The sequence below is a fragment of the Xyrauchen texanus genome, chromosome 43 (assembly GCF_025860055.1).
Source record: "Xyrauchen texanus isolate HMW12.3.18 chromosome 43, RBS_HiC_50CHRs, whole genome shotgun sequence".
NCBI lineage: Eukaryota > Metazoa > Chordata > Actinopteri > Cypriniformes > Catostomidae > Xyrauchen > Xyrauchen texanus.
In genome coordinates, this window is record NC_068318.1 from 28469993 (window position 1) to 28497469 (window position 27477).

General features: G+C 37.9%; 1 protein-coding gene across 2 annotated transcripts in view; it reads right to left on the minus strand.

Annotated features, from left to right (window-relative positions):
• Positions 1 to 3500: 3500 nt before the first annotated feature.
• mef2ca (myocyte enhancer factor 2ca) overlaps positions 3501 to 27477 on the minus strand; it is a 64497-nt gene continuing 40520 nt past the window's right edge. For both annotated transcript variants that reach the window (XM_052115950.1, XM_052115951.1), the window contains 7 exons: positions 17005 to 17145; positions 15571 to 15757; positions 12477 to 12524; positions 11189 to 11361; positions 9027 to 9162; positions 8433 to 8556; positions 3501 to 5516 (listed from right to left, as the gene is read on the minus strand). In XM_052115950.1, coding sequence (XP_051971910.1) covers positions 5147 to 5516; positions 8433 to 8556; positions 9027 to 9162; positions 11189 to 11361; positions 12477 to 12524; positions 15571 to 15757; positions 17005 to 17145 — 1179 coding nt within the window. In that variant the 3' untranslated portion in view covers positions 3501 to 5146. The remainder of the gene's footprint in view (positions 5517 to 8432; positions 8557 to 9026; positions 9163 to 11188; positions 11362 to 12476; positions 12525 to 15570; positions 15758 to 17004; positions 17146 to 27477) is intronic.

A 27477-nucleotide genomic window follows, 5' to 3' on the forward strand; every position in this document is an offset into this window, starting at 1 on the left:
ATATATATATTACATTTACAAATGTAAATTCTTACCTTTTTATTATATTTAATTTTAAATGTAATTTGCTTCTAATTAGTATGAATCAGGGCAACTCCAAGCGCCAGAGCTGCTTTCCAATTAGATGCCATGATGAGTCCATGGTGAATGTCATAAATGTTCTCTTATACGCATGTCTAAATCTCTTCATTAGTGGGTTTGGAGTGAAAGGACAAGACAAAAGAGAATCGCAAGCATTTCTTTTTTCGTTTATCTTTTAAAACCCATAAAATCTATGCAAAATGCTTATTAGTGTTTTCATCAAAGCAGTTTTATTTTTCTGTTTAGATCCTTCTTTAAATGGGCGCTTGTGTAGTCCATCTGAGTGCATTTTAAATCAAAGTAAATAGAATAACCGAGTGCATCAACCCACCCACACACACTCTTTAAAATACACACACACACACACACACACACACAGATAGACCAACACACTCCACGATTTTGTTGAGATTGAAACCAGCGATTATAGTACAATATCACTGATTACGATATTGTCAATATTGTTCCTTTTTTAGCCATGTTTTAAAACCATAAAATATTTAAAGATAATCCGTTTTAATATAGTGTAATAGTTTTAGAGACTAGTAGGCTAAGCAGTGAGAAGTCACACTTTTTCTAGTATTGTTTATTTGTTTTTATATTCTTAAAATGGTATTTACTCGTTAAGTATTTGTTTGTTTGTTTGTTTGTTTGTTATAATTTCAGGCTTGAGCCGTTGTTTTTCGGCATTTCCCATTAGAGCAGCACACACATTGTAAGTGAGAGCAGCAGCACACGGATCTGTTCTGTTGTTGCACTTCAGCGACACCTGGCGGAGGCCGACAGTAAAACAGCTCGGCTTCGTCATTTAACATCAATTAATAAACGTTTTACCTGATGGATCTGTAAGATGTATTCGATTTGCACGATACATTTTTTATAGTTATATTTAGCATAGACACTGAACATTACAAACAATAGGCTTAATTTTAATTTCAAAGGAAAAAGCAGCTGTATATGTTTAGTTCATTAATAATTCAGTGGCATAAATATATGGTGCTTACAGTTATTCATTCCATTGATCTGTTTAACATATCAGATACTTTATTTAATAAAATGTATGATGATTATGCACTAGCTGAACATCAGAAAAACGTTTACGGTTCAAATAATCAGTAATAAATAAACTATAAGCTGTAATGTGGGTTTCATTTGAAACACAAAAGCGAAGAAATATATGCTATAGGTCAGTCAGTTATTTAATTTTAAGCCAAATTTGAAAGGATGGTCACACTTATTTCTTTAATTTGATCTATGAAACCTATGAATGCTTGTTAACATTACCCAAATTAAAAGAGAAGAATAAATCATTAATCGTTGGATTTCTTGTAAAATTGCACATGCACAGAAATAACGAAAAAGGCCTGCATGTAATGTTGCTTATTTAAAGAATTATAGTTATTTTATTTGTTGTTTTTGGTGAAAATTGAAATGGTAAAAAGCTGAAAGGGATTAATTTTCAACAAATGAATATCATTTCGCGCTGTTGATTCGACTGGGGTTTCTTCTTTATTTATTTATTTATTTATTTTAGGTAATGCGTTTTATCTACATTACGTCACATTGCTATTTTAATGACACGACAGAATTTTCTAGATGAAATTAAAACGTGTATTTATTTACATTTCGCAATATTGTAAGACCATAATTAGCTAAAATAATGGATCAGTTATGCTGATTTAAACAAATATAAAAAAGTAAAAAATAAAATAAAAAAGTATAGCTAAGCCAACAATCTTAATGATTTATGTTTTGAGAAAGGATTCAACGAGAAATATGCGATCTATTCAACCGAAAAGGGATCACGCTGGATCTATTTCATTTTTCGGAAGAACCTGCAGTCTAATGGTTTTATTTCATGTCCCAAAATAGTAAATAGTAATATTTTGTCCGATTATCTCGACACATTAAACTATTAAAGTTGCTCTGGATTATAGTGTTAATAGCGTTTATTCCTCATGTTTGGAAGTGCATGAAATATTGCTTGCTTAAATGTTTTCACCATGTCTATCTCTTGTCTATACACTGTAAAAAAAAAAATCCTGTTAAAATTACGGTAAAAACTGGCATCTGTGGTTGCCAGATATTCACAGTAAAAATTACGGTAATTATCATAATATATCATTTATATTATTAAATGATAAACTTGATATATTAACCTTCTGAAACTGTAAAATCTGTTGTTCACTTTATAATGTATTGTTAATCACTGTAGTAATTACAGAAGAGCACATGATGACATGAAGTTCATCAATACAGACCTTCCTGAAGTAATGACCAATAAACATGTAGAGACAGTGCTCAAGTGTCACTCACACAAACACTAAACACCATCATGTAACCAGGGTAACAGAATACATGCTGTAAAATGTCATTTGTAATGTATTCCGTTGGATTACTCAAGGTCAGTAATGTTTTCTAAATACTTTGGATTACTTCTTCAGCACTGGTGGATTTTTTCACTTGTTTTGACTATTAAAACTCTGCCTCTGTAAGACAAAATACACATATTAAAAAATACATTCTCTGAAAAACCTAAATATCTTATGCAGTGTTGTTTCTAAAAAAAGATCAATCAGATTGATCTTGTTTTAAGGATGTTTCGATAATTTTACAGGAATACAATACAAAAATTATTATCAAGAAACGTTGATCCAAAAACAAAGAAATTATGATCCAACGTGTATATTCATGATAAAAAAAAAATATATGATCATGTCTGGTAACATGCATGTAAAATGGGTAAGAAAGTGTTTCACCGCTGTTCAAATGCACTTTGGATCGCATCATTTATATGTATAAATGTTTTTCATCTGAAAGGACTAAATATTAAATGAAAATGACAATAAAATGCAAAGTAATCTGTTCAGTAATCTAAATACTTTTTTAATGTAATTGTAATTCTAATTACCAATGATTTAAATTGTAACTGTAGTTACAGTTACTTATATTTTGTATTTTCAAATACGTAACCCCATTACATGTATTCTGTTACTTCCCAACACTGAGGGTAACACAAGTTAAATTAAAATAATGCAGTAAACATGAACTAAACTACATAATATATAACACAGAACACCCCAAAGTACATAACTGATATTAAAAATAAGAAGAAACATAACTATTCCCATCAAATATAATGAAATCAACTGGGTCACGCAGGGAATTCTGGGAACGCCTGATACATTTTTTTACCGCAATTTTAACAATTATTTTCCATAAAAAGTACATGTACTCTCTTGTTAAACATAATATACATTTTTACTGTTAATTATACAGAAAATCATATTTTTTACATAAAAAAAAATTAATTGTACAAAATGTTACCGTAAAACCACATGTATTGTCTTTAAACATATATTTAAAAATGTACCTTATATTTTAAGATAACTACCCATTAACCAATCAACGTTTTTTTACTGTAGCATTTTTACAGTCTTTTACCGTTAAAATTACAAAAACTAATTACCATGTAGTACAATATGTTTAAGGATAACCATCGTTCCTTTTTAAATGATTATATAATATTTGATATAACTGCAAATGTTGCTGTAAATAAAGTTACCAAAGTACTTTTGGAATTTTCTGCTAAGGCTACACATAAAAGACAAACATTGAGAACTGAAGATTACCAAATCATCCCAGTTACACTGGAAGGATTTTCTGTGAATATTTCATAAGCATTTTAGAGTTAAACTGCTAAAGTGCTAAGTGTTATGCCACTCTGTGTCAGGATATATCATCATATATGTAAAAAAATGTTTGATGTTTCATCTGCAAAATCCTTCCAATTAGTTTGATAAAGTAGATTTGAAAACATATGGCAAAAACATATCAGTAAATGCATTTCTTTCGTAATGTTTTAAACCTAACTCTAAGTACTGTGCTCATGTTATTAATCAAATCTACATGTTTCTTCAGGTGGATTGACTGAAAACAATGTCTGGGTATCTTCTAATGGTGTTTTGCAGTGAAATGTTACATTAAATAGAATGGGGGAAAACACCTATGTCTGTGACAGCAAATAACCTGTAAATAAACACTGATCCAAAAACACCTAAGGTCCTCTTAATGTTGTGATGTTTAGGATGCTCATTAGTAACTAATGCAACAAAAAAACTCTGGAAAGACTGATGCTAAATTGTTTATATGGCTTTATTTTTGGAGCACACACAGCTTTACCTTTCTGTTCAACATCGGCAAAGCTTGAAATCACATTTAGACTCATGTGGTCAACAGGTAGCAACAAATGCTCTGCATTTTTTATGAAAATATAAGCAAAATGTTTTGTACATTGCCTCCATTGGGGATAGGATAAGTTGGTAACATGGCTCTAAATAACATTAACATTTACAATAGAATCCTTTTTATTTAGAACAATTCCTGATGCCGTTTGTATTCTTAATTGTGCACAATCCTCGGGCCCGGGCCCTTGAATATGTATTCTTAAAATGGTGCGTGATGTCTCTCTCTCTCTTTCTATTTCTTTCTCTCTCTCTCTGTACGTTAATCGTAAATAAGTCTGCAAATCCTGGCAGCTTATTTACCCAAAAGCCTCATCGTCCCCTATTTACAAAAATACGTTGAACCTGCAACACAACAATGCCTGTGATAACATACATTTGCAAGTTAGTGAGCATTGACGGTGAGCATAAAGGCCCCGGTTTGTACGGAAATATTACTTGTACAAGCCCTGAGACACATCAATGCATCTTTATACTAATTTAATTATGCATAATATATTACTGAACTAAAAAGTAGCTTTACCAAACAAGAGTACCAGACTTCTCTTTTTTTTATCCTGTATGCTTGTATACATACATACACACGTATGTAAAATTGCTTGTATGTTTTTTTTTTTCTGTTTTCCCCACAAATGGCACAAGCGATGCATGTCCCTTACCCCCAACCCCAAATCACAAACACGCCCACCCTCCCTGTTTATCTTATATATAATATTGCTGTAGCACTCACACTCCGCAGAAACAAATATAATACTATAAAGTGAAATCTCCACATAGAAAAGCCCTCCTTGAGGGGCGGTACCGCCGGTGGGCGGAGCCAATCACGAGGCCCAGCCCTCGGACAGGCGCATGCGTTTGACAGACGGGCTGTGTCGCTCCTCCTGAGAGGGTATCAGCAGTCCCATGGATGAGTGGAAGTCGGCGCGATGCTCCTCACGGTCGCTGCCCTCGTACGAACTGCCGCAGCTGCTCAGGCTGTCGACGGGTGAGCGGCCTGCGTCTTGCCGCAGTTGACCCAGTTGAGACACATGTTGCTGCTGTGGTTGAGGGGGCAGAGGCTGGGCGTAGCCACACGTGGTGCCTCCGGCCCTGTCTCGGGGAGGAGAGACGGGTTCGGATTTGATGTGCAGGCTCTGATTGGATGGTAGGGAAAGGGTGGAGTTCTGACACAATTGTGTGCTGGTGCAGTTCCTGTGGGTGGGGAGGAAAACACTGTGTCAAACACTGACAGTAGCTATAGTTTCAAAACAGAAAGGTTCACAAAACAATCAAATGAAGTGGCTGACAAAATGAGAATGAAATGTACAAAGAGCAAAATAGGGCAAAGGCCCATCTAAACAGAAACGACAAATGAGAGGGGCGTAGTAGGGGAGATACGTACTGCTCAAATTAAGGGAACACGTAATCATCACAGTATAACACCAAGTCCATGAAACTTCAATGATATTGATCTCTCAATCAATCTATCAATCAGTTAGGAAACCTAAGCCATTGTGAATCAATGTCACCTGTTTTGGTGCAAATGAAAGTGACAACAAGAGCACTGGAGAGGCAAAAGTTCCCCCAAAAAGGGAATGGATTTGCAAGTGGTGGCCACAGACCATTGCTCTCTCCTTATCCTTCCTGACTGATTCTTTTCTAGTGTTGCGTTTTGCTAGTGTCCTTGTCACTACTGGTAGCATGAGTTAGTACCTGCAGCCCATTCAGGTTGAACAGGTAATCCAGCTCTTCCAGGATGGCACATCCATACGTGCCATCACAAGAAGTTTTGCTGTGTCTCCCAGTACAGTCTCAAGAGCATGGAGGAGATACCAAGAGACGGGCCGTTACATGAGGAGAGCTGAACGTGGCCGTTGAAGGGCATCAACCCAGCAGCAGGACAGGTATCTGCTCTTTTGTGTGAGGAGGAACAGGAAGAGCACTGTCAGAGCCCTACAAAATGACGGGCTACTGGTGTGCATGTTTCTGACCAAACTGTCCGAAACAGACTCCATGAGGGTGGCACGAGGGCCTGACATCCTCTAGTGGGACCTGTGCTCACAGCCCAGCACCATACAGCTCGATTGGCATTCGCCAGAGAACACCAGAATTGGCAGGCCTGCCATTGGCGCCCCGTTCTCTTCACAGATGAGAGCAGGTTCACACTGAGCACATGTGACAGAGGTGAAAGAGTCTGGAGACGCCGTGGTGAACGTTATGCTGCCTGCATCATCATCCAGCATGACCGGTTTGGCGGTGGGTCAGTGATGGTCTAGGGAGGCATATCTTTGGAGGGTCGCACAGACCTCCACGTGCTAGCCAACGGTACCCTGACTGCTGTTAGGTACCGGGATCAAATCCTCAGACCCATCGTTAGTCCTTATGCTGGTGCAGTGGGCCCTGGGTCCCTCTTGGTGCAGGACAATGCCCGGCCTCATGTGGCCAGAGTGTATGACGAAGGCATTGATGCCATTAACTGGACCTCACGTTCCCCAGACCTGAATCCAATTGAGAACCTTTGGGACGTTATGTATTGGTGCATCCAACACCGCCAAGTAGCTCCACAGACTGTCCAAGAGCTCACTGAAGCCCTGATCAAGGTTTGGGAGGAGATTCCCCAGGACACCATCCTCTGTCTCATCAGGAGCATGCCCAGACGTTGTTGGGAGTGCATACAGGCACGTGGGGGACATACAGACTACTGAGACACATTATGAAATTCATACAGGTTGGAACAGCCTGTGATTTCAATTGTTTCCTTTGATTTTCGGAGTTAGTTTGAATCCAGCCCTCAATCGGTTGGTGATTTTGGTTTCCATTGACCGTTTGTTATGTCATGTTGTTCTCAAATGAATTACACGATGTACAGTAAAGATTTTGATCTTCAATATATTTCGTTCATCGAGATCCGATGTGTGATTTAAGTGTTCCCTTCATTTTATTGAGCAGTGTATATAGATTTGACTGTTTTAACCTGGTCCAGACCTGGACTTTCCATTTTAAACTTTGAAAATTCATCATAAATATACAAACTATTGCATGTTTTGATGCTCTGAACAAAGAGTATAATAAACATCAACCATTTCAATTATTATTGTGTGTAAATGGTTTATAAATTTTTCCACCAAACAATTTTGGTCCTAAATAGAGTTTTTTCAAAAGTTAGTATACATGTTAATCAAGTAACAAAAGTGTCGAAACCATACGAGTTATTGACCCACCAATGAGAGACGCTTCCCTCGTGTTTTTGTAGTTTGCTATGTGGCGTTTCTTCCGTGTTAATCCAAAACTGTGTTTTCGTAACTTTAACCCCTTACCCTAACTAACCCTAACCACTTACACTACCCAGAGCGTAAACATAACCACGATATTAGTGGTTAAAGCCCTGATGTGTAATACGAAAGTAACCGACATTTCCGGGTTCTGAACGTGCGTCTGTAAAGCATACAGTATGTGATTGGTTGATATATAAATTGTATGTTTCCATACGAATGAAGTCATACGAATTGGTACGCATTCACCACCTCGTAGTATTGTGATGAATTCTCATGAGACAATGTCGCAACAGCATGCTTGAGATGAGACAAGTGACGTTTAAAGAAAAAGAAAAATCAAGGTAAATATCACTTGCAAGCAGATTTTTATTGGGTGTAATTGTGTCAAATTATGCTAAAAGTCTGAAAATATTTTTTAGTTGTGTGTATTTTGGACACATAAAATGTTCGCAAAGAAATAAGAGCGAGACAGCAGTGTGGCCATTTTATTAAAAAATAAATAAATAAAATTAACTTTAATCAACAATTAAATGATGATTTAACAATAATTAAAATTTTGATGATTAATAATATTATCACTGAAAAAAAATCTCTTGTAATGCATGTACATAATGTACACTGTTGGATATTGCAAGAAAAAAATATTGAGAGTGTGAAAAATGTTTTAACGAGGCTTTCTAGAAATAATGCAAACAGTGCCTGAAGTTGAAGAATATATACTGTGTGCGTACATTTATATGTATTATAAATATGTAATACTATTTATATTTATTATATATATATATATATATATATTACATATTACAGCTGATAGTCACATTGTTGTGGGTGCACTGGTCGGGGTGCTACTCACCCTAAATGTCCAAGACCTGAATGCTGCATGTTTTGTTGCCAGCCGGTCATTGAACCCAGATGAAGAGAAGCAGAGCTGTTAAAACCTGACAAAGAGGACAGGTCTCCACTGCTGAGAGAATATTCTAAAACAAGAGAGAAATGTCTCAATTCAACACACTGTATGAATTCAATGATGTATTGTGTCTTCTGAGATGCTCAAAAAAATACTGTGTCAGTGGCGCCACCTTGTGGTTCAATTGAAACGTTACAAACTGCTCAGATAAAGCCAGAGGACTGACCAAAACTATTAATGAGTCTGAATAAATTCTGTACATAAAAAAATTAAAAACTGCTAATGTTTAACAGGACTGTACTAAAATTTTTAAAATATGCATAATAATAATTAGATTAATTATTACAATTAAAAACTATCAATCAAGAGAAATAACATCAGATTATATTAAAAACAACATGAATATATATATATAATGTTTTTTGCCTATTTACTTTCTTAATAATTGTTCCTGGTTTCATGTTGTCTTTCAACACGTTTGGCCAGTTGTGTGATTAAGAATAATGAATATTATAAATATTGATTATGATTTACTCTCACCTGTACCGTATGAGGTAGAGAGGGCTGATGGGTAGCCGCCCATACCCTGTCCCTGTCCTGGCAGTGTGGGCGTGGCTACAGACACCACTGGGGTGCTCAAGGACTGTGCTGACTGGGAGTTGTTTATTCTCTGGTTCTGTAAGACAAAAAAAGAAAAATAGAGAGATATTTAAAACTAAATCAACATAACAATATTGTTGGATGAAAAGTAAATGTGAGGGTGGTATCATAAATGTTCCATATATTAATAGATGATGTGACATCAATAATGGTTGCAATCACCTAACATCCAACCATCTCTGCTAAAGGTCTCTCTGTTGCTATGGGAACTGCTGAAGCAGTCCCCTTGGCAACAGACAAATGTAAACGTATTGCAAAATATTTATGAATTTAAATTTTATGCTTGTATTTATCGTTGCCTTCTTTTGTTTGGTTGTTTGTTTTTGTTCATATTTTCCAGTATTTCATTACATTTTTACCAGAAGTTGGAAATGATAACACTTACCAGAAGCATGTCGACATCCTCAGACTGGCAAGCAATTAAAAAGAACGGAATTCGAATTAGTGTGATTAAGACTAAAGAAAGCTCTTAAAATCTGTCTTAAGTCATGATTTATTTTCCATGGCTCTTTTAACCTTTATGCTTATTGTAATACAATTTTATTACTACCTTTTTATGTTTTTAAATGTTTAAAATATTATGTGAATAATGGGGCCTGGGTAGCTCAGCGAGTATTGACACTGACTGCCACCCCTGGAGTCGTGAGAATACCTGTCAACACTCCCGTTTTTCCCGGGAGTCTTCCGTATTTCACACCCATCTCCCCTCACCCCGTTTTGTTTTTCTCCCGGGAAACTCCCAGAATTTGTATGGCCCAAACCTCTTATATGAATAATCACATCTATATATTATTCCAAGGTTGTCCAGTTGCCAGATCTTGTATGAAACACATCCTACTCACACAATCGACACATCATACAAATTTCAATCCATTTGTGACCTCAACCTGGCAAACTACAAGTTGTGTTGTTGATATCTGCGCAGGCAGTAGACGCAGGAAGTTGAGTCAAGCATCGCTGGTAGATGGGAGGAGAAGACTTCGGTAGTACTCCGGTGAAAAAACTAAATATACATGTAAATAGCTGGACGGAAGAATTTAATTTCATATCTCGAAGAAATATCGACAATGGCCACGCCCTTTGCAAAGTGTGTCGCACTGATTATAATATCGAACGCAGTGGGAAAAAATACTTTACTCAGCTCATTAAATCACAACGGCACAATTTGTATGTATTTAGCCTGCCTCTGCCATCCAGCAACCCCCCACGCCCCCGCTCAGAGGTCTCACGGATTTTGTTACCCAAATGTTGGCAGGTATGGTCGTGAATTCGAATCCAGGGTGTGTTGAGTGACTCCAGCCAGGTCTCCTAAGCAAACAAATTGGCCCGGTTGCTAGGCAGGGTAGGGCCACATGGGGTAACCTTCTCTTGGTCGCGATTAGTGGTTCTCGCTCTCAATGGGGCTCGTGGTAAGTTGTGCATGGATCGCAGAGAGTAGCATGAGGCTCCACATGCTGGGAGTCTCCGCGGTGTCAAGCACAGCGAACCACATGTTCTGACGGTTTCAGAAGCGGAGGCAACTGAGACTTGTCCTCCGCCACCCGGATTGAGGTGAGTAATCGCACCACCACAAGGACCTACTAAGTAGTGGGAATTGGGCATTCCAAATTGGGAAGAAAAAGGGGATAAAAATAAAATTAAAAACTAAGCATTATGTAAAGCAAATGTGCAATATATATTATAATTTTTTTCTATATCCGAAATGGGAATTTAAAAAAAACATACAAACAAATTCATAAGAAAAACATCTAGACATGTTTAAATGAGAATTGGAAAATGTGCTTAATTGTCATAAATGCAATATCCCAATGCAAAAATAATAAAACAAATATTAATGGTCCTAAAAATAGGTCTAATTTGTATCACTAGTTTTTCCTTTTGATTTTGGGGTGAAATGTGAGCTGGAAACATTTTTAAAGGGCGTCATGAAATTCACCATCACACTTAAACCAAACCACAGACGGTAGATGTATGGGTATTATTGACTTTATGTGATGTTTATATGCTCACAGAGGACAGTAAAATAAGAGCCGTGAACTTACGATGGAGGGCATGGTGTTCTTTGTGCCGGGGGGGATCAGCACTCGGAGGTCAGGTTTACGGTTGCTCATGTTCATGGTCATGGGTGGAGGAGACTTGGCCTGCATGTTCTTACTCATGCTTCCCGGAGAGACCAGCAGACCAGGGGAGTTGCGGTGGTTCCCGTACCCGTTTCCTATGGGACAATGGAAGAGGAGAGAGGACTCGTCAATATAACACTCAGGATCGTACAGCAAAGATTTAAAAACAAGCAGTTTGATCAATGATCTTGTTTTAAACCATGCCTGTGCAATCCCACATTTCAAAAATAAATATAGAATTATTTTATAAAACATTAATTTGATTACTTTGAGGAAAATTAAACCTGTATGTCTGCAGCCATATTTTTTTTAGAAATATTTGTTATAAAATGTATTCAAAAATGTGTACGAAGAATGTTTATGGTGTTCTAAAAAAGATAACGTAAATAAAATTAAAAAAAAATAATTAAAAGAAAAATTAACATTTTTCAACTTTTATTTGAAGAAGGTTTAAAAAGACACTTGGTGGATTTAACAGCGCTCATAATTTTTTAAAACCTTTCTAAAATGTACTAAACTTCAGACTTCAAAAGACAAAACAGAGTTTAACAGACATAACAGTATCAATCTACCAGCAACATTTTCATTATTATGGTATGTTTGAGTCTTTATCACCAAAACAGTGATGGTGTTGACAGCCAATGTGTTTAAATCCCACCATATCACAATGTGCAAAGATAGTCTTTTTTCTTTAAAAAAAAAAAAAAAAAAAAAAAATATATATATATATATATATATATATATATATATATATATATATATATATATATATATATATATATATATATATATATATAATTCATGCATGCTTTGACTTTGGCACTTTTCCAATCTTTTTCATGAATGAACTGTCTTCATATGGCCTGAAAATATGACCGGCAGATCATTTCGACATTTTTAAAGACATTTTGTAGTGCAACCCAGCCTCAGATCTTGACGTTCTGTGAATATATCGTGCTATCTTTCCTCTCACCTAGCTTAGGTGTTGAAGGCTTCATCATATTAGAATTCACCATAGGATGTTTTGATGAAACAGTTCTCTACATATACTATTTAAGACCCTACACCGCAACATCCTACAGCGGTGCGCTGGGTAAATATCCGGGGTGGAACTAGCCAAGCAAAGGGAAGCTTTGAATCAAACCAAGTGGATCCGTAGGTATACTGAGACTGCAAACATACACGTATGGTAAATATACATCGCTCTCACCAGCACTGGTGCCCAATCCGCTGCCGAGGTCTGGACCCATGAGGCCACCTGAGGATAAGACAGAGCAAACGTTAAACAAGACTGACACTGCAAACACGTACGCCACGCCTGACTGCCGCCTCCTTCCTGTGTCCAGACAGGCCGTTCGACATTCGAGAGCTTGCCCCCAATGCCTGATGATATATCCATGAAAGCCAGCGTGAAAAAAAATGCCTGTAAGTCTATCCGTCCCCACAAACCTATGAAGAAGCACCAGCGTCCAAGAAAAACCTTTCAAAGTCTGTGCAGGGTTTCAGACGTCACTGTCCTTGCCAAGACTCATATTTAGTTTTGCTCCTGTAATACGAAGCAAATTGTACCAGGAGGGCCAAATATAATGACAGGACAGGCACTGCGGTCAGCCAAACTCGACCAGAGCCCAAAATAGATCTTTTAGACAATAATAAAAAGCCACAGAGGGATTAAACTTCCCACCCGAATATCACCACAGACTGTCTCTCTCTACCACCATGCCCATTTCTCTTCTCGTTGCTTCCTCTTTCTAACTCTGTATATACTGTACACTATGGGCACTTCTGTATTCTTCAACTTTGGGCAATTTTAGCACTGTGAGCAGCTATAAAGTCTTGTTAAAACATTCTTCACACTCTCAATATTTTTTTACATTTGTCTACTAACAATGTCCAACAGTTTATGTGCACGCATCACAGGACATTTACAACCACAGTGTCATTTCCATTACACCTCGAGTTCTATATTGTGTTTAATACTGTATTATTCCATGGTGATGGTGACAGAAATTACATTTTTAATATTTTTGAAATATATATATATATATATATTTATGACTGGCTTGTAAAGCTAATTCATAGCTAAAATTTTATGTAGGGTAAATACACACATTTAAATACTATTTTTACAGTTTGGAAAAATTAAAGTCTGATTGGAAATGAGGCCCAATAAGGTCTTGTGAGGTCTGCTCACAAGTGATATTTACCCTGAATGTTTTTTGCTTTCTTCATACATCACACATTTTATCTCAAGCATGCTTTTCACTGACACGTGGTTAACAAGTTTCAACTTTTGAAAAACATTATTTGGAGCAAATTGTTTGGTGTGATGGAAATGATGGGACTGGCATAATTTATGAAAAAATGTATGGTCTGCACTTATATAGTGCTTTTTTTTTTAACCTTAAGAGGTTACCAAAGCGCTTTACACTGTGTCCCAATCACCCATTCACACACACACACACTCATACACTCATACACCAATGGTGGCAGAGCTGCTAGCCTGCCATTGGGAGCAACTTGAGGTTCAGTGTCTTGCCCAAGGACACTTCGGCATGTGGAGTCGTGTTGGCCGGGAATCGAACCGCCAACCCTGCGATTGGCAGCCGACCCGCTCTACCACCTGAGCCACAGTATAGACATAATTTTCACAAAATAAATATTGAAGCGGTTTGTTTATTTCACTCTTTGTTTAGATTATCATAGTTTTAAACATGTAATCATTTGGATTTTCTTGGTTTAATATTGACCGTCTAGATCTGGGACAAGGCTAAAACAATCAAATCTATTCGTAAAAGGGTTTTGAAAAAAATAAGTATCAATTTTAATAAGACCCTCAAATAAAAAGAAGAGAAAAAATGTGAAATCTGTCCGTTTTGATGAAAATCAACCCCAACACAACTATGGGCATATTTATGCCCCAGAGGTTGATTTTATTCAAACTAATGAACTTTTTTTGTTATATAATGGTCACTTACTTACAAAACTGTCCTGGAAAATTTGTATCTTGCCATCATTAGCCATTTTTGGAATGTTTAAAATGCCATTTATGTATAGATTTGATCATTGACCGTTGCTTCAGACCTAGACTTTCAATCTAAAAGTATGAAAATCATAAAAAAGTATAAGTGAAATTTCCGTATTTCAATATTTATTGTGTGAAAATGAAATTATGACTGTCCCAAAGTTGAGCTGTCATTTCCACGATGACCAACAATTTTGTCCCAAAACAGTTTCCTTATTAGAGCACAAATGAGTTGAAATAGTAAAAAGTAAATATCACAATTGTATTTTTATGAGTAATTTCCAAACAAGCTATCATTTTGTCAAATTATAAAAGTGTGAAAATATTATTTGTGTGTATTTAGGATATATAAAATGCTAGCTACGAAATTAGCCTTAACAAGGAGAACTCTGTTGTTTTTGGTTTGCTTCTTTGAATCATAAAGAAGAAATGTGATTTCCAGCATAGTATGAACGGTGATTCGAGAAGAAGTGGAATTGACAGTTGATATTTCAACTAATTAATGCTCTGACACTGTTGTCTCCTTAGTAAACAAGTATGCTAACTTATGAGAAAACCTTTTTAGGGGCAAAATTGCTGGTCATGGAAATAGTTGTCATCACTCATGTAAAAACTACTATATAATTTTCATGCAATAAATATTAAAATGGTTTATTTCAATCATTCTTTTTAGATGATCATAGTTTTAAAAGTGAAATAATTTTTTAATGACAAAATTTTCAGGATTGTGACAGTTCCGGATAACCTTGCCAAAAAATGTCCACAAAGCCAAAAGTGCCCATACTGTAGTCTAAGAAGCATCCATATGTGTGCGCCCAGAGTACGGATGATGTGTTTTGCTAAATCCCAAGCTTGACCACTTCCCTCTCGATGAAACCCTGACCACAAACGGAGACTTTGAACGGGAGTTAAAAGAAAAAAATTGTCATCTTAATTTGCCCGTTGAAATCTGGGAGTTCCTTTAAAAGCAGCCAAAACTCCCATCGAGACAGACACTTTTTTTTTTCTTCAGCTCTGGGACGACCTCAAAAGTTCTGCTGAGTACACAGTGTTTATATTGTAGGCACAGCTGAATAAGGCTGAAAAAAAATATTTGAGCGCATGTAATGATCTGTATGTGGTGTTTGAATGCATGTGAGGTGTGTTTTGAGACTGTAGGTGGTCCTCTGAGGAGCTGCTCTCTAATGATGTCAGTGAAGCGTGTAAATGAACATTATTTCAAAATGCCCTCCATTCTGGACTCCCTGACAAACCGGAGAGCCAGGTGCGGGGTCTGTACCTGTGTTGCCAGCACTCGGGGGCCGGTGGGTCACTCCAGGGGACATGCTGTTCCTCTGGAGAGAAGGGTGGGCCAGTGGCAGCAGGTTGTGGTTGCCCAGCGACGCTCCTGGGTGGCTGTAGATCAGACTGTTGGGGTTACTCGCAGGGATTGAGACAGGCATGTCATAATTGGAGGGGGGGATGGCCTATAAAACAAAACAAAAATGGAAATTGTTAAATTTTTTAACATAAGATTTTTTCGCAATCCTTTTAAAAAACTAAACAGATTACACAAGCTTATACACAAGGAGGTCAAACTGTTTTTTAGATCATGGTAGATGGTTTGTTGCTGGTCCAAGGTGGTCTACCACAGGGGTTTTCAAACAGAAAAGGGGACCCAGAGGGGGTCACAAGGGGGTGCTAGAAGGTCCACCAAAAGTATCTGTATATTGTTTTGTGAAAAATGCATCTCACATTATTCTTACAGTGCAGAAATGTCATCTTATTATTTAAATACAAACTGAATATTTTCCAGATAATATTGATTTTGGTTTCAGTAAAATAATAAGAATAATAAAAAACTGCAATCATTTCAGTTAATAACAAGTTGGCTTTATAAAATCATGCTAACACAATTTTTCTCACATGTTATAAATAATATACAGTATACTGTATAGCTGCCTTTATATTTCAAGAAGGGGTCCCTTATGAGGAGTTCATCATATTTGAGGTCCTTGGAAAGAAAACCCCTGGTCTACCAGATCGAAACCATGTAAAACCAGCTAGAATCAGAAACATGGTTTAATTTCGGTTAACAATTTTACAAGTAATTCACACTGGGAAATTAAAAGTAAATAAATGGGTGATTCTTATGAAACCTGTCAAGAAAATATCTTGATCCTATTTTGTTTCAAAATCAAAAGAAACACACAAGAAATTCTATTTTGTGTATAGACAATGAAGCCTATTTTTAGAGCCATTAAAATATTATTGTTACTGCAATGCAAAAAAAAAGATGATAATTATGATATTCTCATTACCACAATGTGAAAAAATAAATAAACAGCTACAACAAAATAAATAATTGTACAACAGCACCTTTTTACTGTAGTATTTTTTCTTACTGTGTTACAGTAATGAGCATCATAGTTTAGAAATAGAAAAGTAAAAGTCCTGTATGTGTTGCGGTTATGAGAATTGGGGTTAATGTGCATAACTTTCCTGAAAATAATGTCACTATATAAAAAAATCGAATGGTCCTTAACGTAGGCTTCATTATCTTTATGCAAAATATAATATATATATATATATAGGTATTGATTTGGGAAAATGACTAGGCCATTTTCTTGACAGGTTTAGGTTTTGTGAGAATCACTCAAATATTATCCTATCTATCTATCTATCTGTCTGTCTGGATGGATGGATGGATGGATGGATACTTGGTTTCACTTACACACAATCTCTGCCTGCTTATCATCAGGTCAATGTCTTCGGTGATTTTGCGATACTTGTCTTCAGACTCTGGACTGTGGCCGGAATCTTCAGCATCAATATCAGGGCTGTCACAGCCGTTTATACCCTTTTTCCTTAGAGTCTGAAAGAAAGACACATTTTCAACACACAGTCAACAAATACTATGGAGAAAAAAAAGCATACTTTTATCATTTTCAGCAAATAGAGAAATGTCTCCACAGATGAAAGTGGGAAATGCAGGTGAGGAGCAATTTCCTGTTTGACCACAAGAGGGCTATATTTAAAAACAAATTAGCTTGCCATGCTTCTTTTAATCTCCAGAACAGCATTAATAATTTGAAGCGAGTCCTTTAATGCTCTAATTTGAGAAAACATACGCCTAAATGGAATAAAACTGTTATGAACAAACCCCTAAGTATTACTTTAAACTTCTTGTCCCGCACTGTTTTTGCTACAAACATGAATGATGCCTCAAATTGTTTTGTTTGTTGAGGAGATGTGCACTATTATGTTTCTAAGAAATTCTATTTTTTTTTTTCATCAGCAGCATAGAGAAGAAAAGTGGAGTTTGGCCATGTTTTTGTGGGTCACACATAAAAACCCCTAACCTAAAGTGACAGAGAGGCATTTGTCTTGGCTTATCTTTCTGCTGGGTCTCAGCACTTCGCTCACCGGCACACTGCCACATCACTGGGCCACAGCAATTCCACTCATTCAAGACATGTCCACTTGTCAGGGCTTTTGCACCTGTCCAACAAATCTTCCTGGCTCAAAAGGAGTGGGACGGACCGGGGCGATAGCCAATCACGGCCCCAAACCCCAAGGATAGCCGTAGAAGGCTATTTATTACCCCAGTGCCACCCAGCAGTGGCCCACCAACCCTACACCAACCCACCCCCCCATCGCACCTTCTGTGGATCGCTGACACCTCTAACTCACAGTCTGGTCTGCATCAGTGATTTAGCAACTTTTTAGCATCTTAATCGCCAAAGTCTGACATCAGCAGACTAAACATTCAGACGGCATAGGCCGCTACAGCCCAACAAGGTGTGGTCAGTCGAGCATTCCTAAACTGTTTATCACACCAAAGACAGGCCAAATTACAGCAGGGAGAGCTGGTCAGAACCCATAAGGAAGTAAAATCACCAATGAGTTCTCACTAATACCTCAATTGATTTTCTTAAGCCCATGGATCACAAACATTTTTGCTTCAGGACCCATATTTTACATTGGATATTAAAATTGACATTATCAACATTATATATTATCCACCTGCCTAACACAATAAACAAACACTGGGGCAAACACTGTATTAGAATTAGCCACATTACAAAAATGATGGGGGGTATTTTAAGTACTTTTTTAGTATTTTAATGCAATATTATTTAGAAAATGTCTTTACCAGCAGCATAAATCGCTCACAGGCCATGCACTCTTGAGTCTATGGCCATGTTCACAGTGGCATACTATCCATATTTCTCTCACTGTTTTTGCCAAACACAGACGTAACAGAAACAGTAGTAGTATGGTAGTAAGGCATTAAGTACATGGACTACATGATCCTTGGGGGGGCGCCACAACAAGTTATCGGAAATATCGTAATCGGTTGTTTGACACAGACTGGACACATGCTAAAATTAGATAGGTAGATCGGCGCCCCTGAATCGATGCCAGCCTAGGTGGTCGGATATGTCACCTAATGGGTTGACCGGCCCTGCTAGTACTGGCCCTCTTACGCTGGGATGACAACTGGTTTGTTGCTCAGCCAAGATGGTCTGCCAAGTGCCAACTTGGACCAGCTAATTTGTTTGGTCCACCTAGAAACCATGTTTCAAAACACAGTTACCATCTCAAGATGGAATTTCCAGCAGCATAGAGGAGAACAGAAGGAAAGACAGTCATCAGGACCTCCTTTAACTCTATGGAGGCTTGCTCCTAATTAAACCAGTGCTGAATCTCTCTCCCAAATGGCAAAGACAGCCTCAGTCTGTCCGTGTGTAGACACAGCGTCCTATATAACGCCAGCCAGTAACCTTCAGCTGAGAAATTATGTTGTACGTGCCGTAGCAGGTGGTAACGCGTGGAGACAGCTGAGCCTGCAGGCTGATGTCTTTCTGGATGGCAGCTGATGGACTGAGTGACTGAGTACATCACCTTGTACTCAACCCTGAAGTCCACATGGGTGGTCTCCATCCACCTCAAACTGAGCTCATTATGATCCACCGTGTCAGGAGACACTTTAAACAAGGGCAACGTTTGAGAAGTGGGAGTCAGTCCTCAGTACATGGAAAATTATACTGCTTGTAGGTTGCTCACAGTGTTGGGGAGATTTTACATGGCAACTGGCCTAAAACTGGCGTGTGTTTGCTGTCATTTTCTGCATATCGCGACGCCGTTTTGTGGTCCGTTCTGCATAACGCCACGACTCATTTCATCTTATCCCGGCTCATTCTGCACATTTGCGGCGGACCCACCGGCCCGCTTGGTTCTCCCGATGGCCAGTGATCGGCCCCAAAGTGCGTCAGCCCATTATTATTAATATTAGTGGTCTGATAGTAACATTGTTAAAAAGATATATTGCCTCATTAAGTAGCTTCAATGTAGCAAGCTACTTTTTGATAGTAAGTTGTAGTGTAGCTAACTACCTTTTCAAAGGAGTAGCTTGACTGTAGCTTAACTACTTTAATGAGTAGCTTGTAGCTTGTCAAACTACAGTTTCAAAGTAGCTTTCCCAACACTGGTTGCTCAGGAGACTTAATGAAGTTTTCAATTATGCTTCATTTAAATCTGTCTTAGATTTTTCTCCTAAAATTCAAACAAATGAGATGATTGTTGACGTTGAGGAAGAGTCTGTTGTTCAGAGGTTACTCTAATATTGCTCAGGAGGCTTAATGGAGTTCTCATTAACAGTAATTATCTATTTTTGAAAAACAAACAACGAGTTGAAAAACAAACAAAGTGTGTATTGCTCAGAGGTTGCTCTTTCATGACTCATGAGACTTAATGGAGCTTTCAGTTATGCTTCTTTTAGGTCTCAATTTTGTCTTTTCTCAAATGCTTTAAAATAAAAGAAGCAATAAGAAATGAAAATTAACACAAATGCGAAAATTGTTGACATTAGAGTACAGAGTTATACATTTAATATGGGTAGCATAGCTCAGTCGCCTTATTGTCTCACCCGTTGAGAAAGATTTTCGACTAAGAACTTATTCCACCTGGATCGCTTGGCAGTCGAGTGTGAAGCAGCTGGGATGAGGATTAGCACCTCTAAATCTGAGGCCATGGTTCTCAGCAGGAAACCGATGGAGTGCGTACTCCAGGTAGGGAATGAGGTTTTGCCCCAAGTGAAGGAGTTCAAGTACCTCGGGGTCTTGTTCACGAGTGAGGGGACAATGGAGCGGGAGGTTGGCCGGAGAATCGGGGCAGCGGGGGCGGTATTGCACTCGCTCTATCGCACCGTTAGTCACAAAAGAGAGCTGAGCCGAAAGGCAAAGCTCTCGATCTACCGGTCAATTTTTGTTCCTACCCTCACCTATGGTCATGAAGGCTGGGTCATGACCGAAAGAACTAGGTCGCGAGTACAAGCGGCCGAAATGGGCTTCCTCAGAAGGGTAAGCTCGGAGTAGAGCCGCTGCTCCTTTGCGTTGAAAGGAGTCAGTTGAGGTGGTTTGGGCATCTGGTAAGGATGCCCCCTGGCCGCCTCCCTAGGGAGGTGTTTCAGGCATGTCCAGCTGGGAGGAGGCCTCTGGGAAGACCAAGGACTAGGTGGAGAGATTACATCTCCACACTGGCCTGGGAACGCCTCGGGGTCCCCCAGTCAGAGTTGGTTAATGTGGCTCGGGATAGGGAAGTTTGGGGCCCCCTGCTGGAGCAGCTGCCCCCGCGACCCGACTTCGGATAAGCGGTTGAAGATGGATGGATGGATGGATGGAACTTATTCCACCACTTTAGACGTACGTGTGTGTGTGTGTGTGTGTGTGTGTCATGTTTGCCTGTGTGGAAAGTTGTTGGTTTACATAGTGAGTCACAAACTGGCACAGTTGCTACCATTAATGCAATGCGACACTATGCACAGACAGACCCCAAGAAGTGCGGCAGCTATCGGAACCAGATGAAACTGTATTTTTGGGTGAACTCTCAAGTAAGACTTGATTTGTGCCGCCTAAATGCTGGTGCCGTAAATCAAGCTTGGTTTATCACAAGCACATGGATCTGAGTGGAAAAACACAGGCCGTATTGGTTCCGACCATAGAAGAGCCAGATTCCCATTAGAGAGTTAAAGACAGATGCATGGGTAAGCCAGCAGGGACGCCCCCGGCCTGCGTCAGGTCGCATGGGCAATGCGTGGCACTGTCTGGCCTATGTCCACCAGCTGCTCCGACCACAACAGCTGGGCAACGTTTGGAAAATGCCACTCTGGGGACTTCTTGGTAATTTACCTCCTTTGATGCTCGCAGTACTCTATAATAATGACTCAAAGGCTCTCTCTTTCACTGCCACAAGTTGAGCGCAGTGTGCTTGGTATTAAACACACCCACAAACATAATTACGAGTGTGCAAGGAACACTTCCGCGACACTCTCACCAAACCGGGCCAGTGGATATCCAATCCGGCCACGAGGAAGAATGTTCCCAAAATTTGGTTTGGCTCAAAAAGTACATTTTTCCCAGTAAAATATCTACAGTAAACATCCTTAAAACAAGACATATTCACATGAGAACCAAAAGTATGTCTTTTTTCAGAGAAATCACTAACTACTAAATGAATCTGTTTAAAATGACTGTATATCCAATATTGGGATTTCAGGGTTACGTCATCATGACAACAATGTTGAAATAAATAGTGGACATAACTTCACACAAATAAGGTTAGTAAGTGATTTTATCACGCTAAAAATCATATTAACATAATGTCTACGTCTTGTGGCTATACTTTTGAAGCAGTGTGTATTTTATTTGAATGTTTATGGACTGTCAGAGGTGGGTAGATTAGCCAAAAACTGTTCTCAAGTAAAAATACAAACATTAATAATTACTTGATTAAGAGTAAGAAAGTATCTAATTAAAAGAGTACTCAAGTAGTGAGTAAATCGTTACTTTCACAAATGACATAATAGACGTTTACTCACCTATATTCCATTACATAATGCACATTTAATATGTACTACAGAATTATTATTATTATTATTATTATTATTATTATTAATGGAAATTTTGTCATCATTCACCATCATATTGTTCCAAACCCGTATGACTTTCTTTCTTCCATGCAACACAAGGAGATATTAGACAGAATGTTTGCCTGAATCACTATTTACTTTCTGAATTTAGATTTTTTTCTCTCCATATTTTGAAAGTGAAACATTTAAAAATGTTGATGCTCCAAAAAGCACATAAAGGCAGCATAAAAGTAATCCATACGACTCCAGTGGTTTAATCCATGTCTTCAGAAGTGATATGATAGGTGTGGGTGAGAAACAGATCAATAGTTGTCATTTTTTACTAGACAGCAGGGGGTGATATGCAGAGAAGAATGTGAATCACCAAAAACACAAGAAAAAAAGAATGTAAAAGTGATCTGTTTCTCATCCACACCTCTCTCATCTCTTCTGAAGATACTGATTTAACCACTGGAGGCTTATGGATTACTTTTATGCTGATTTATGTGATTTTGTTTAGCTTTCAAATGTTGCCACCCATTCACTAGACCTACAGAGCTAAGAAATCTTTCTAAAGTAATATATATTAGATTATATTAATATATATTAGAAATGACAAACAGAATGAAGATTTATTGTTTTAATACATTATTTTATAAGAATAAAAATGAAGGCCTAAGTATTTAAAAATGTCATATGTGACGTTGTTTCTGCGACAGCCCCAGAGCTCCGACACTAGGTGTATACGTCAGCGTCTGAATTCACTCATTTCATTCATTTACTGCTGAGATATAGTGCACCAACTGCCATTCACTACATAGGAAATAGTGAATGAGTGAACGATTGCGGACACGGCGACTCTCTTCTCCATACGATTGCCTCGTGCCCGAACATCAGCTGCCCGGCTCAGCGCGGGCAGCTGATGCAAGTGCAGGTGGTGCAGGACCAAGGAGTTTTGAATATAACTGTACAGTATATAATAGTTATATTAATTGATTAATTCACCTCAATGTGTTGCAAAATGATTAAGAACAACAAAAGCACTATTTCCATCTATTTTTATGCAAATTGTGGGATATTGCATGAAAAATTGTGGATGGAAACACCAAAATGCTCATAGAACATATATTAGCTCGTTGAGGCATATAATATTTTGTATTTAAAAAAAGACATGCTATGAAGGAAACAAAATTAACAAATACATTCATATAGAATTTAGATATTAATATACTGTAGATGTGCATCAAAAGTCATGAAACTTTGCCTCAAGAAGCCATGTGAATACATATTTCGCTCAGAGAATATCATTAATATCATTGCATCACATCAATATCATTACATTGTATTAAAGGAATAGTTCACTCAAAAATTTTAATTCTCTCATCATGTACTCACCTTCATGTCATCCCAGATGTGTATGAATTTCTTTCATCTGCTGAACTCAAATGAAGATTTTTGGAAGAATTTCTCAACTCTTTTGGTCCATACAATGCAGGTGAATGGGTGCCAAAAATTTGAAGCTCCAAAAATGACATAAGGCAGCATAAAAGAAAACCTATACGACTCCAATGGTTAAATCAATATCTTCAGAAGCACTGTGATAGGTGTGGGTGAGAAACAGATTCACTTTCACATTCTTCTCGTGTTTTTGGTGATTCCCATTCTTCATGCATTTTACCCCCTACTGGGCAGGAAGAAGAATTTCTGGCAAAAAAGGACTTCAATATTGATCTGTTTCTCAACCTCACCTATCATATCCATTCTGAAGATATGCTTTAACTACTGGAGTTGTATGGATTACTTTTATGATGCCTTTATGTGATTTTTTGGAGCATCCAAATTTTGGCACCCATTCACCTGCATGTTATGGACCTATAGAGCTGAAAAATATTTTAAAAATCTTCATTTGAGTTCAGCAGAAGAGAATCATACACATCTGGGATGGCATGAGGGTGAGTAAATGATAAGAGAATTTTCATTTTTGGGTAAATTAATACTTTAAAGTAATTTATTACATTCTTTAAAGAGCCATAGTGGCTTCAACTTCCATTTTCATTTTGTGCTAATTTCCCCAGAAGTGTCACGGTAGGGAAACCCTGCTTTATTCGTGAAATGTTTCATGTGATATAAAAATAAAATGTTATTTCAAAATATATGTAAATATCTTTTAATGATTTTTGAAGCTGCTGCCGTTTTGATTCTTTCCACCTCATGGTCATGATGGTCATAAATTTCATCAGTGGTGGGTAGAGTATCCAAAAACTGTACTCAAGTAAAAGTACAATTACTTAAAAAAGTAATTACTCAAGGTGAAGTAAAAGTACTAACATAAATAATTACTTTAGTAAGAGTAATTAAGAATCAATTAAAAAAGTACTCAAGTAGTGTTACTTTCACAAATTACATAATAGACATTTACTCCCCTATATTCCATTACATAATGCACATTTAATATGTACCACTACATTCGGTGTATATGTCAGCATCCGAATAAACTCATTTTACGATCATTTCAACATGAACGCGCCATTAGCTTGTGGCTGTGCAGTTGCTATGGTGTTCTGGATGGTTGTTAGGGTGTTTCTAAAAGAGCTCACCCCCAAGCCTATATGATATTCTGGTCCATAGGTAATGCTTGGGTAATATTCATGTCAGTAGCACAAATGGTACTGGATGAATTACATTGCAAATTTAATACGTGGGTTTAGGGGTTTGTTGAAATCCCAAACAGTAAGTATTAGAAATAGTAGTAGTATATTTGCCTTATAAAGCACCACTAATAAAGTGGTCCTCCTTTCACTCTTACACTTTCTCATTCTTTCACCCTGAATGTCAATTAACAGACTTTGTCTTTTGAATTAAGGGCAGCGTATCCAAAAAGAGGCCACAGCACCTTGATAAACTTTATTGTTCTGGTTAACACGCTAACAATTAGCCAGGCGGCCATTCTTCTAAGAGAGGAGAACATTTTGGGAAAACTGAACTACTCTGTGCTATGTTGGCACAGTTTGGGGTCTTGGAAAACCTGACTCACACAAACAAGGTTCAGAATATTAGTGGAATGTAAAACCGCCCTGTGATATCGTTCAACCGAGGATAAAGAAAACAGGGTGGTAAATACTGCATTTTAAACTTTCAGCATGAGCAGATCACAACAATAACCCAAATGTGGGCTGAAGTCAGTGCACGCTTAAATTTCACGCCGTGTTTTCAAGTTTACATAGCTGAACAGATGGCCGATATGAGCCAACAGAAACAGCCTGGGAATTGCAGAGAAGCGTGCGACGAATTGTCACGTAATCAAAGAGCTCTTCATTTCCTCTCCAGAAAGTGTGAAAATGCCACCCTAACAAGTCTGATTTAAGCTCTAATAAAGTACAGCTGTCTGTGGTGGCCCCGAGGTCTTGATCAACGTGCAGTTTTTCTCAGAAGGAAAATCAACAAGGGGGTGGAAAGAAGAAGGGTGTCCTCTCTCCGGTTCTCCACGCTTATTTTTCTCCATTTTTCTTGGCATGACTGCCGGGCCAGAGCTATTTTTAGCTGTGCTGCTTTCTATTTTTAGAAAACTACCAGTTTTGAAGCATTTATTGGGGAGGGACCACATTGAAAACAAAGGGTTGGAGTGGGGAGGGGTGTCTGGCACACAACTTGGGCGTCTGCTTCTTATTTGAGACTCTATGAGAACCTCAGCCACTCTCTGCCCGGGACAGAGAACGGAAAAGGGCCAGCGGGGTAAAGAATGCGAAAGTCCTCCATCTTATAAATAACCGCAAGTCCCGGGCCAAGAGTGCAAAATAAAACACTTTGTTACTAAGTGAAGCACTAAACTCGCGTTAACCCCTTTGTGAAGGAGGGTGAAAGAGTGCAATACAAAGACATCTCTATTTGGTCAAATTCTAGCTGAGATGAACTGCATACGTCACAGATTCCTTTTAAGCACGTGTACTGTTTTACAGTACTTTTCACAGCATTCTACACTATCAAATCTGCATTGGTCATTTTCGTTTATTTTATGATATTATTTTAATCGAGGTAACTATACAACTTTATTACACATCTCTCTGGAATTCTTGATTCTGATTGGTCAGTGACAGCATTATGCAGTCAAATATTTTATTTAACAAAATAAATATATAAATAACAACTGTTAGCAGTGCTGAGTGTGTTTCACTCATTTCACTCCCTGCCCTTTCTTCTTACATTATAAAATAATTGGTAATGCCGAGTTTACACTAAATGATTATAAGCCCAACTTTACATTTACATTTATGCATTTGGCAGACGCTTTTAAGCGACTTACAGTGCACTTATTACAGGGACAATCCCCCCGGAGCAACCTGGAGTTAAGTGCCTTGCTCAAGGACACAATGGTGGTGGCTATGGGGATCAAACCAGCAACCTTCTGCTTACCAGTTATGTGATTAGCCCACTACGCCACCACCACTCTGCTTCTTTGATATGTAGCTGCAAAATAAGCATGCTAAAGTAAAGTCAACCGGCTGTTATCACAAAACAAACACCTTTGGGGTGATACAAGCATGCCAACTTTGCGCTAATGACCGGCTGACTCTACTGTATGATATTGCCATTTATGTATTTATTTAGCAAGTAGCCATGTAATAAGTGTAATAATGCACAGTCAAGCTGTCATTTTCACTAAATAAACCAGTTCAGGGTGATACAAGACCTTTTTTTTGTGATAATGATCAGATGATGGGACATAATCCCTTATATATCTCCGATGAAACCTTTCTGACGATTCAACTTTACACAAAATACATAATAAAATAGTTGATTAAATACGACTTTATTGTGCTAGCTTAGTTTCTCTGTGCTGTTTCTTCTTTTGTCACAAGCATTTCAACTCAAATCAATATTTCATGTCCATTTTCTGTATTTATATATTTGGTAAGCAGTCTCGTAATAAGTATGATAACATACAGTCAACAGGCCATTATAGCAAAATAAAAACCCGTAAGGGTGATACAATTTAAATACGACTTTCTTGTGCTTGTTTTATTCCTCTCACATAATTCCATGATCTTTCTTCTTGTGTTATAAACCAATTCAACTCAAATTAATATTTAATGTCCATTTATTTATTTATTTGCTAAGAAGCCACAAAATAAGAGCGATAATGGTAGCGATACAGTCAACTGTTCGTGATCACAAAATAAACCCCTTCAGGGTGATACAAGGCACCTGCTGTGGGCCAATGACCGACTGACTGTACGCTATCAGTTACATATATCCTACGAAACATTTCTGATGATTCAACTTAATGTTAAATACATA